Source organism: Salmo salar, chromosome ssa08 (genome assembly GCF_905237065.1).
Source record: "Salmo salar chromosome ssa08, Ssal_v3.1, whole genome shotgun sequence".
In the NCBI taxonomy this organism is placed as follows: Eukaryota; Metazoa; Chordata; class Actinopteri; order Salmoniformes; family Salmonidae; genus Salmo; species Salmo salar.
This window is the reverse complement of record NC_059449.1, coordinates 23338471-23351161: the sequence shown is the minus strand read 5'-3', so window position 1 is coordinate 23351161 and position 12691 is coordinate 23338471. Positions and strand designations below refer to the sequence as shown.

The following is a 12691-nucleotide window of genomic DNA, read 5'->3' as shown; positions in this document are numbered from 1 at the left end:
TGATTTACCATCTCTCTCTCTCTCCATCCCTCCCTCCCTCCATCTCTCCCTCCATCTCTCCCTCCGTCTCTCTCTCCCTCTCTCCCTCCCTCCATCTCTCTCTCTCCATCCCTCCCTCCCTCCATCTCTCCCTCCATCTCTCCCTCCGTCTCTCTCTCCCTCTCTCCCTCCCTCCGTCTCTCTCTCTCTGTAGAGTTGAAGGAAGCGGGTCTGTTTCAGTGTCAGCTCTCACCGGACGGTGGCGCCAGAGACGAGCCGCCGGCCAAACGCCAGAGAACCAACTCTAACCGCGTCTCCAGTCCGTACCAGAACTACCCCGCTGAACCTTCCCATCTCCCTCCCTGCCTCGGGGCTTCCTCTAACCGTACCCATTTCAGGTTCGGCCGCGGCCAAGTGAAACCCTGGACTCCTAAACACAAGCTAAAGGATCATCTCACTCCAGGTACCATCTCATCTTCTAGTTGTGTTAATGGGGACAGTAATGGGATTTTAGTCTTCTCTCTAGGATCTGTTGGATTAGCTATCGACTGGTCTGATCACACCTCGCCTCCCCTTCTTCTCATCCCCTCTCCTCGCCTCCTCTCCTACCCTTCTTCTCATCCCCTCTCCTCGCCTCCTCTCCTCGCCTCCTTTCCTCACCTCCTCTCCTACCCTTCTTCTCATCCCCTCTCCTCGCCTCCTTTCCTCGCCTCCCCCTCTCCCCTTCTTCTCATCCCTTCTCCTCGCCTCCTTTCCTCGCCTCCTCCTCTCCCCTTCTTCTCATCGCCTCTATTCGCCTCCTCTCCTCGCCTCCTTTCCTACCCTTCTCATCCCCTCTATTCGCCTCCTCTATTCGCCTCCTCTCCTCGCCTCCTTTCCTGGCCTCCTCTCCTCCACTTCTTCTCATTGCCTCTACTTGCCTCCTACCTTCTTCTCCTCCTCTCCTCCTCTCCTTCTCTCCTTTCCTTCCGTCCTCTTCCCTCCACCCGTCCCTCCCCCTCCTCTCCTCGCCACCTCTCCCTAACCCACAGCTTCAGCCAGGCCCAAATCCAACATGGCTGACAGGAGCCAGCCGGAGAGTGAGAAAAGGCAGAAGAAGAAACAACTGAAACCGGCCAAAAACAAAATGGTCGCCGCCGCGGACGAGTCTCTCGACTTCCCCCGAGGACAAGACCCTTCCGCCAAAAAGAGGAAGAAGGGGCACAAGGCCGGAGCCCCCCCCCCCGCCTTCCATCCGAAGGACCCCCCCTCCCACGCCCCCCGACCGTCTGTTTGGCGCGGCGAAGAAGAAGAAGAAGAGGGATAACGGGAGGGACAGGAAGGCTGCTAAGGAGGAGAAGATGGACGCCATGGACGAAAACCTGTTCCTCATCAAACAGAGGAAACCTAGGAGATAACATGGAGGAGGGGGGGGAACCTAGGAGATAACATGGAGGAGGGGGGAACCTAGGAGATAACATGGAGGAGGGGGGAACCTAGGAGATAACATGGAGGAGGGGGGAACCTAGGAGATAACATGGAGGAGGGGGGAACCTAGGAGATAACATGGAGGAGGGGGGAACCTAGGAGATAACATGGAGGAGGGGGGGAACCTAGGAGATAACATGGAGGAGGGGGGAACCTAGGAGATAACATGGAGGAGGGGGGAACCTAGGAGATAACATGGAGGAGGGGGGAACCTAGGAGATAACATGGAGGAGGGGGGGAACCTAGGAGATAACATGGAGGACGGGGGGAACCTAGGAGATAACATGGACGAGGGGGGAAACCTAGGAGATAACATGGAGGAGGGGGGGAACCTAGGAGATAACATGGAGGAGGGGGGGGAACCTAGGAGATAACATGGAGGAGGGGGGAACCTAGGAGATAACATGGAGGAGGGGGGAACCTAGGAGATAACATGGAGAGGGATGGGGGGATAAAGTGCATATGTCATACACATTTTTGGCAAAGCTTTCATGTACAGTACAAATGTTTGTGTATGCGAGGGAGAGAGAGTGTGTGTGTGTGTGTGTGTGTGTGTGTGTGTGTGTGTGTGTGTGTGTGTGTGTGTGCGTGAGCGTGTGCGCGTGCGCGTGCGCGTGCGTGTGTGTGTTTTAGGGGGGTAACTCTTTGAAGGACTCGTTCTGTTTTATTAAAGGGGAGGTTTCAGATACCTGTTATCACCATTCTAAAGACTACTTCCTGTCAATATATTAAAGGGGAGGTTTCAGAGACCTACATCCTGTCAATATATTAAAGGGGAGGTTTCAGAGACCTGTTATCACCATTCTAAAGACTACTTCCTGTCAATATATTAAAGGGGAGGTTTCAGAGACCTACATCCTGTCAATATATTAAAGGGGAGGTTTCAGAGACCTGTTATCATCATTCTAAAGACTACATCCTGTCAATATATTAAAGGGGAGGTTTCAGAGACCTACATCCTGTCAATATATTAAAGGGGAGGTTTCAGAGACCTGTTATCATCATTCTAAAGACTACATCCTGTCAATATATTAAAGGGGAGGTTTCAGAGACCTACATCCTGTCAATATATTAAAGGGGAGGTTTCAGAGACCTGTTATCACCATTCTAAAGACTACTTCCTGTCAATATATTAAAGGGGAGGTTTCAGAGACCTACATCCTGTCAATATATTAAAGGGGAGGTTTCAGAGACCTGTTATCATCATTCTAAAGACTACATCCTGTCAATATATTAAAGGGGAGGTTTCAGAGACCTACATCCTGTCAATATATTAAAGGGGAGGTTTCAGAGACCTGTTATCATCATTCTAAAGACTACATCCTGTCAATATATTAAAGGGGAGGTTTCAGAGACCTACATCCTGTCAATATATTAAAGGGGAGGTTTCAGAGACCTGTTATCACCATTCTAAAGACTACGTCCTGTCAATATATTAAAGGGGAGGTTTCAGAGACCTACGTCCTGTCAATATATTAAAGGAGAGGTTTCATTATAATACCACCAAATAAATCGGGCCTTGAATTTCCTCAACTGTGCATTGTATGTTTGAATATTTGCACCCACCAGACGTAACACTATTAAAATGTAGCTTGGAGACATACAGTCTGTGTGTTACCGATCTATATTAACCTCCCACCCCATCTAGGATGTTATATTTCTATGGTTCAGAGTAGGATCCCAGATCAGCTATCCTACTGTATCACTCATAATGAATCAGACTGGGTACCTGATCCCAGATCTGAGACTACGCCACCTGGTTCCCAGTAACACCGTGTAAAGGCTGGTTCTCTGAGACTCATAATGAATACACCACCTGGTTCCCAGTAACACCGTGTAAAGGCTGGTTCTCTGAGACTCGTAATGAATACACCACCTGGTTCCCAGTAACACCGTGTAAAGGCTGGTTCTCTGAGACTCATAATGAATACACCACCTGGTTCCCAGTAACACCATGTAAAGGCTGGTTCTCTGAGACTCATAATGAATAAACCACCTGGTTCCCAGTAACACCATGTAAAGGCTGGTTCTCTGAGACTCATAATGAATACACCGCCTGGTTCCCAGTAACACCATGTAAAGGCTGGTTCTCTGAGACTCATAATGAATACACCGCCTGGTTCCCAGTAACACCGTGTAAAGGCTGGTTCTCTGAGACTCATAATGAATACACCGCCTGGTATCCAGTAACACCATGTAAAGGCTGGTTCTCTGAGACTCATAATGAATACACCACCTGGTTCATTCTCCTGAGTGATCGGATTATTATCAATTAAAAGCTCCCATCGTTTTGATCAATGTCTCTTCTTGTGTGTGTGTTTGTACACTGTGTGTGTGTGTGTGTGTGTGTGTGTGTGTGTGTGTGTGTCATGCACTGCACATTCGCTGTACAACCAGATTGTGAACCATCCTGACCCTCCTAGAATGTCCAACTCTCCACAGCACCCAACATAACTGACCATCCTGACCCTCCTAGAATGTACAACTCTCCACAGCACCCAACATAATGACCATCCGACCTCCTAGAATGTACAACTCTAACACCAACATAACTGACCATCCTGACCCTCCTAGAATGTACAACTCTCCACAGCACCCAACATAACTGACCATCCTGACCCTCCTAGAATGTACAACTCTCGACAGCACCCAACATAACTGACCATCCTGACCCTCCTAGAATGTCCAACTTGCCATATGGTACAAGGTTCTGACAGATGGGCGTGGCAAGAACACAGCCAAGAAACCCATCAAACCACACCCCCAATTCTGTCATGGTCTCCAAACGGGTTTCCACTAGTTACCACAGCCACAAAGTAAGAATTGGATTTATCGTACAAATTCATGAAAACTTTGCTTTTTGGTCTTAATTTAAGGTTAGGGTTAGGCATACGGTTGGTAGTGTGGTTAAGTTTAAAATATAACAGACAGACATTGCGTTCAAGAATTAACAAGAACCTAAAAGACAAAATAAAATGTAAAAAAACCCCCAGAGGAAATAATTATGACAGTATGAGACAATGACACGTATTCAGAAAATAAATCGTAATAATATTGGACCTTAGACAAGAGTTTCTTATTATTTAGCAAAAAAAAATACATAAAGTCTATCAAAAACACTTTAAAGCAGCGGGGTTGCCATTACTATTTCTCTCCAAAACGTGTGACGCTAGCGGAAGTGCAAGCCACGTCCAGTCCATTGACCAATTAGAGTTCGTTAAATCAACAGTCTCCGCCTCTCGTTTTGTCCGTTCACACTGAACACGGAAGTGAAACTGGGACTCACAGTTTAGTTTTTTTTATCGAGATATTTTTTATTAATGTGCAAGTACAACTCCCAGTCATATAAACACAGACGCTTTAGTGCTGAAATCAACGGGACAATATGGAGAACGGGTTATCCTCGACTGGTGACAGTAAATTGGATCAAGCCATTAACCAGTGGTTGCAGTTTGACAAGGTACGTTGTCAAGGGGGTAAAATTATAGCTAGTTTACTAACAACAACAACTCAAAACGTTTCTTAACTTCTGGTTTTTGGCCCAAGTCAAAACGTTTCTTAACTTCTGGTTTTTGTCACAAGTTCGCTAACTAACATGAACTGTTATAGTACACAGCCCATAATAAGTCGGAGTTAACAAGCGGATACAGTAGATGAAACGTTATTTCTGCTGTATAAACTCACTACTGGAAGTCTCACTGGTTTATACCGTCTGCTAAATGACTCAAATGTATTTCAACAATGTTTTGGGTTTCTGTTGTCAGCTAGCTACCAAACTAACTATAGTTAGCCTTGGTTTTCTAGCTAGGTACATAACCCCTTTTTTTCACTTATTAAGAGACATTGCTGACACAGTAAATGTAGTTATTTATAGCCAACTAACGTCAGTAGTTTGAATAGAAAAGTAGGACATTCTAGGAAGACTAGCTAGTGACCATGATTGAAGACTGATGTTTCATCCTGTTCTTGAAAGCTGTATCAACTATTGTCAGCTACATTGTATTTTGCTGACATGTTTGCATAGATCGACTCTTAATGATTCATTAGACTTGTACTTGTCTACATAACAGTAGCAGCGAGGAGCTACTGTTAGTTAGCTAGCTAGCTAGCTGGGCATTGTAATCAACATACACTCGCCAAGGGACATTCATGTGTTTTTTTTTTTTAAACGGAAACGGGACGCCACCAATCAGACAGAAATGGGAGAAGTACATGTGATTTTTAAATGATCATCTTAACATAATAACGTTACCTCCTAATAAGTCTCAGGCATGTGGCTGGGAATGAGATGGGATGGACAGTGGTGTGTGTGTGTTTACATTACTGTCATGCTTATGGCTTCGCTTTTCCTTCTTCCCCTCCCTCTCCTCTTTTCAAAGAGGGGTCTGTGGAGGATCTGCAGAGAGGATTCTGTACATGTACACACACACACTCCAGGGATTCACATTCATGTCTGAAAAGCACTCGCTCATTGGTGAAATCAGAAGTCTCTGAAGATTGTGATCACTGGCCTGAAAAAAATGTGAAGTGGCTGTTTTCACCTTCTCACAGGGGAGGAACCACTAACACCAGATTACTGGGATTCTATGCATTTTGGTTGTTATCAGTAAAATAAATAATCCCAATGGGCCAAGCTCAACTGGTGTGACACCGGGCAATAGGGCAACCCTTAACTGCCCCTCTCCCTTCCAAGAGGGGGCTCTGGAGGATCTGCAGAGGTGACCCTGTACCCCTCCTCTCCCCCTCCTGTAGAACCCCCAGACAGTGGCGTTGGTGCAGGGCCTGGTGGAGGACGGGGCGGTTGAGGAGCTGCGAAGGTGTTTTGGATCTAGGATGGAGTTTGGGACGGCTGGCCTCAGAGCTGCCATGGGACCAGGGATCTCCTGTATGAACGACCTCACCATCATACAGACCACACAGGTATGACCTCACCATCATACAGACCACACAGGTATGACCTACGACCTCGCCATCATACAGACCACACAGGTATGACCTACGACCTCCCCATCATACAGACCACACAGGTCGTCGCCACACACACACACACACACACATCATCTTCCTGATTATGTGGTGTCAACACACAACGATGCTTTTAGTGTTTGACTAAAATGTTTCTCTCCTCTCTCTCCCCCCCTTTCCCTCTCTCTCCCCCCCTTTCCCTCTCTCTCCCCCCCTTTCCCTCTCTCTCCCCCCCTTTTCCTCTCTCTCCCCCCCTTTTCCTCTCTCTCCCCCCCTTTTCCTCTCTCTCCCCCCCCTTTCCCTCTCTCTCCCCCCTTTTTCCTCTCTCTCCCCCCCCCTTTTCCTCTCTCTCCCCCCTTTTCCTCTCTCTCCCCCCCTTTTCCTCTCTCTCCCCCCTTTCCCTCTCTCTCCCCCCCTTTTCCTCTCTCTCCCCCCCTTTTCCTCTCTCTCCCCCCCTTTTCCTCTCTCTCCCCCCCTTTTCCTCTCTCTCTCTCCCCCTTCTCCTCTCTCTCTCTCCCCCTTCTCCTCTCTCTCTCTCTCTCCCCCTTCTCCTCTCTCTCTCTCCCCCTTCTCCTCTCTCTCCCCCCAGGGGTTCTGTAAGTATCTGGAGCACTGTTTTGGGGAGGGTCTGAAGGAGAGGGGTGTGGTGGTAGGGTTTGATGCCCGCGCCCACCCTCCCAGTGGAGGCAGCAGTAAACGTTTTGCCAGCCTGGCGGCCGCTGTGTTCATCGGCCGGGGAGTCCCCGTCCACCTGTTCTGTGACATCACACCCACACCCTTCGTGGTAATAACCTGTTTATATAATAACACGCCCGTTTATATAATAACACACCTGTTTATATAATAACACACCTGTTTATATAATAACACACCTGTTTATATAATAACACACCTGTTTATATAATAACACACCTGTTTATATAATAACACACCTGTTTATATAATAACACGCCCGTTTATATAATAACACACCCGTTTATATAATAACACGCCCGTTTATATAATAACACACCTGTTTATATAATAACACGCCCGTTTATATAATAACACGCCTGTTTATATAATAACACACCTGTTTATATAATAACACACCTGTTTATATAATAACACACCCGTTTATATAATAACACACCTGTTTATATAATATAATAACACACCTGTTTATATAATAACACGCCCGTTTATATAATAACACGCCTGTTTATATAATAACACACCTGTTTATATAATAACACACCTGTTTATATAATAACACACCCGTTTATATAATAACACACCTGTTTATATAATAACACACCTGTTTATATAATAACACACCTGTTTATATAATAACACACCCGTTTATATAATACACACACCTGTTTATATAATAACACACCTGTTTATATAATATAATAACACGCCTGTTTATATAATAACACACCTGTTTATATAATAACACACCCGTTTATATAATAACACGCCTGTTTATATAATATAATAACACACCTGTTTATATAATAACACACCTGTTTATATAATAACACACCCGTTTATATAATAACACACCTGTTTATATAATAACACACCCGTTTATATAATAACACGCCTGTTTATATAATATAATAACACACCTGTTTATATAATAACACGCCTGTTTATATAATATAATAACACACCTGTTTATATAATAACACACCTGTTTATATAATAACACACCTGTTTATATAATAACACACCTGTTTATATAATAACACACCTGTTTATATAATAACACACCTGTTTATATAATATAATAACACACCCGTTTATATAATAACACGCCTGTTTATATAATATAATAACACGCCCGTTTATATAATAACACACCTGTTTATATAATAACACACCTGTTTATATAATAACACACCTGTTTATATAATATAATAACACACCTGTTTATATAATAACACACCTGTTTATATAATAACACGCCTGTTTATATAATAACACACCTGTTTATATAATAACACACCTGTTTATATAATAACACGCCTGTTTATATAATATAATAACACACCCGTTTATATAATAACACACCTGTTTATATAATAACACACCTGTTTATATAATAACACACCTGTTTATATAATATAATAACACACCTGTTTATATAATATAGTAACACGCCTGTTTGTATAATAACACGCCTGTTTGTCTTCTCTGCATTATCACCTGTAGTCTAACTAATGTAGCGTCGTGGCTACATGGCTGAAACATGGGCTTGTCTCTCTGAGGTAAATCAGACTCCTTATATGAGCTTGTTGGTTCCAGTGACCTTTATTTAATGTTGATGTATAAACACAATATTAGTAATAATAGTCGACCATATTTCGAGTCTGACCTTCCTGGAATCATAAACTTTCTTTCAAATAAAGGTCCAGGTATAAGAACACACTAGACTTCCCACGCTTTTACCAGGCGGAGTCTTAAGTTGACCTTTCACCGGTATCTCTGGAGAGTTATTTTGCATTGTTACTTTGCTGTTTGCAGGGTACAATAAACAGACAGACAGACAGACACACACACACACACACACACACACACACACACACACACAGACACACACACACACACACACACACTGATATCTCTGGCCCTGGGATCAAGCCAATCTGGGATCTCTTCCAAAAAATAAAATCTCTGAGCCAATCGGAGCGGGCCATTCTTCGATCATGCTCACCGTCACATGGGCTCACGTCACATGGTCTCACGTCACATGGTCACACGTCACATGGGCTCAGGTCACATGGGCTCAGGTCACATGGGCTCAGGGCTCAGGTCACATGGTCACACGTCACATGGGCTCAGGTCACATGGGCTCAGGTCACATGGGCTCAGGTCACATGGGCTGGGCTCAGGTCACATGGGCTCAGGTCTGGCTAGTGGGCCGTTCCTTTACTCAGCCAGGTGTTTACCAGGGAAGCTTTTTGGCTTCATAATCCTCTCCTATATTAATAAACTGGTGTGTGTGTGTGTGTGTGTGTGTGTGTGTGTGTGTGTGTGTGTGTGTGTGTGTGTGTGACTGTTCCATCTCTCCAGCCCTTCGCTGTGTCTCATCTGGGTCTGTGTGCTGGCGTCATGGTAACCGCCTCCCACAACCCCAAACAGGACAACGGCTACAAGGTAACTATCATTATCTTATTGATTATGTTATTGATTATCTTATTATCTTATTGATTATCTTATTGATTATGTTATTGATTATCTTATTGATTATGTTATTGATTATGTTATTATGTTATTGATTATCTTATTGATTATCTTATTGATTATGTTATTGATTATGTTATTGATTATGTTATTATGTTATTGATTATCTTATTGATTATCTTATTGATTATGTTATTGATTATGTTATTGATTATCTTATTGATTATGTTATTATGTTATTGATTATCTTATTGATTATGTTATTGATTATGTTATTGATTATCTTATTGATTATGTTATTGATTATGTTATTATGTTATTGATTATCTTATTGATTATGTTATTATGTTATTGATTATGTTATTGATTATGTTATTATGTTATTGATTATGTTATTGATTATGTTATTATGTTATTGATTATGTTATTGATTATGTTATTATGTTATTGATTATCTTATTGATTATGTTATTGATTATGTTATTATGTTATTGATTATCTTATTGATTATGTTATTGATTATGTTATTATGTTATTGATTATGTTATTGATTATGTTATTGATTATGTTATTATGTTATTGATTATGTTATTGATTATGTTATTATGTTATTGATTATGTTATTGATTATGTTATTATGTTATTGATTGTGTTATTGATTATGTTATTGATTATGTTATTATGTTATTGATTGTGTTATTGATTATGTTATTGATTGTGTTATTGATTGATCAGGTCGGTGGTTTGTCAGTCTCAGGTGTACTGGTCTGTTTCTGTTGAGCTGTTTCTAGGTGGATTAGACCAGAGTAAAGTAGTCTCTCTCTCTCTCCCCTCCCTCCCTCTCTCCCCCTCCCTCTCTCTCCCACGCCCTCCCTGTCTCTCTCTCACCCCCCTCTCCCTCTCCCTGTCTCTCTCCCCCTCCCTGTCTCTCTCTCCCCCTCCCTCTCTCCCCCTCCCTGTCTCTCTCTCCCCCTCCCTCTCTCCCCCTCCCTGTCTCTCTCTCTCTCCCTCCCCTCTCCCTGTCTCTCTCCCCCCTCCCCGTCTCTCAGGTGTACTGGGAGAACGGAGCCCAGATCGTGCCTCCCCATGATAAGGGTATCTCTGTAGCCATCGAGGCTAACCTGGAGCCCTGGCCTGAGTCCTGGGACATCACCTGTCTCTCTCACAGCCCTCTGCTGAAGGACCCGTACCAAAACATTCACACAGAGTACTACCGGACCATCCAGCAGCACTGTCACCACAGGTAACAGAGTACTACCGGACCATCCAGCAGCACTGTCACCACAGGTAACAGAGTACTACCGGACCATCCAGCAGCACTGTCACCACAGGTAACAGAGTACCACCGGACCATCCAGCAGCACTGTCACCACAGGTAACAGAGTACTACCGGACCATCCAGCAGCACTGTCACCACAGGTAACAGAGTACTACCGGACCATCCAGCAGCACTGTCACCACAGGTAACAGAGTACTACCGGACCATCCAGCAGCACTGTCACCACAGGTAACAGAGTACTACCGGACCATCCAGCAGCACTGTCACCACAGGTAACAGAGTACTACCGGACCATCCAGCAGCACTGTCACCACAGGTAACAGAGTACTACCGGACCATCCAGCAGCACTGTCACCACAGGTAACAGAGTACCACCGGACCATCCAGCAGCACTGTCACCACAGGTAACAGAGTACTACCGGACCATCCAGCAGCACTGTCACCACAGGTAACAGAGTACTACCGGACCATCCAGCAGCACTGTCACCACAGGTAACAGAGTACTACCGGACCATCCAGCAGCACTGTCACCACAGGTAACAGAGTACTACCGGACCATCCAGCAGCACTGTCACCACAGGTAACAGAGTACTACCGGACCATCCAGCAGCACTGTCACCACAGGTAACAGAGTACTACCGGACCATCCAGCAGCACTGTCACCACAGGTAACAGAGTACTACCGGACCATCCAGCAGCACTGTCACCACAGGTAACAGAGTACTACCGGACCATCCAGCAGCACTGTCACCACAGGTAACAGAGTACTACCGGACCATCCAGCAGCACTGTCACCACAGGTAACAGAGTACTACCGGACCATCCAGCAGCACTGTCACCACAGGTAACAGAGTACTACCGGACCATCCAGCAGCACTGTCACCACAGGTAACAGAGTACTACCGGACCATCCAGCAGCACTGTCACCACAGGTAACAGAGTACTACCGGACCATCCAGCAGCACTGTCACCACAGGTAACAGAGTACTACCGGACCATCCAGCAGCACTGTCACCACAGGTAACAGAGTACTACTGGACCATCCAGCAGCACTGTCACCACAGGTAACAGAGTACCTCCGGACCATCCAGCAGCACTGTCACCACAGGTAACAGAGTACTACCGGACCATCCAGCAGCACTGTCACCACAGGTAACAGAGTACTACCGGACCATCCAGCAGCACTGTCACCACAGGTAACAGAGTACTACCGGACCATCCAGCAGCACTGTCACCACAGGTAACAGAGTACTACCGGACCATCCAGCAGCACTGTCACCACAGGTAACAGAGTACTACCGGACCATCCAGCAGCACTGTCACCACAGGTAACAGAGTACCTCCGGACCATCCAGCAGCACTGTCACCACAGGTAACAGAGTACTTCCGGACCATCCAGCAGCACTGTCACCACAGGTAACAGAGTACCACCGGACCATCCAGCAGCACTGTCACCACAGGTAACAGAGTACCACCGGACCATCCAGCAGCACTGTCACCACAGGTAACAGAGTACTACCGGACCATCCAGCAGCACTGTCACCACAGGTAACAGAGTACTACCGGACCATCCAGCAGCACTGTCACCACAGGTAACAGAGTACTACCGGACCATCCAGCAGCACTGTCACCACAGGTAACAGAGTACTACCGGACCATCCAGCAGCACTGTCACCACAGGTAACAGAGTACTACCGGACCATCCAGCAGCACTGTGACCACAGGTAACAGAGTACTACCGGACCATCCAGCAGCACTGTGACCACAGGTAACAGAGTACTACCGGACCATCCAGCAGCACTGTCACCACAGGTAACAGAGTACTACCGG

At 45.3% G+C, this 12691-nt stretch overlaps 2 protein-coding genes and 1 long non-coding RNA gene across 5 annotated transcripts in view; all 3 read left to right on the top strand.

The window, feature by feature from the left end:
* The window catches only part of LOC106595047 (zinc finger CCHC domain-containing protein 7), a 119513-nt gene extending 118072 nt beyond the window's left edge, over positions 1-1441 (top strand). The window contains exons 11-12 of one of the 3 annotated variants that reach the window (XM_045723021.1): positions 194-442; positions 1011-1441. In XM_045723021.1, the coding sequence (XP_045578977.1) occupies positions 194-442; positions 1011-1285 (524 nt within the window). In that variant the 3' untranslated portion in view covers positions 1286-1441. The remainder of the gene's footprint in view (positions 1-193; positions 443-1010) is intronic. The other 2 variants (XM_045723020.1, XM_045723019.1) reach the window with 2 other exon arrangements.
* A 313-nt stretch (positions 1442-1754) lies between these two features.
* Positions 1755-2979, top strand: LOC123744229 (uncharacterized). The gene is made up of 2 exons (XR_006770820.1): positions 1755-2124; positions 2186-2979. It is a non-coding gene; the product is annotated as an uncharacterized lncRNA (long non-coding RNA).
* A 1691-nt stretch (positions 2980-4670) lies between these two features.
* Positions 4671-12691, top strand: part of LOC106595213 (phosphoglucomutase-2) — a 33921-nt gene continuing 25900 nt past the window's right edge. Inside the window, 5 exon segments of the mRNA XM_045723018.1 lie at positions 4671-4906; positions 6199-6366; positions 7001-7195; positions 9472-9555; positions 10632-10825. Coding sequence (XP_045578974.1) covers positions 4832-4906; positions 6199-6366; positions 7001-7195; positions 9472-9555; positions 10632-10825 — 716 coding nt within the window. The 5' untranslated portion in view covers positions 4671-4831.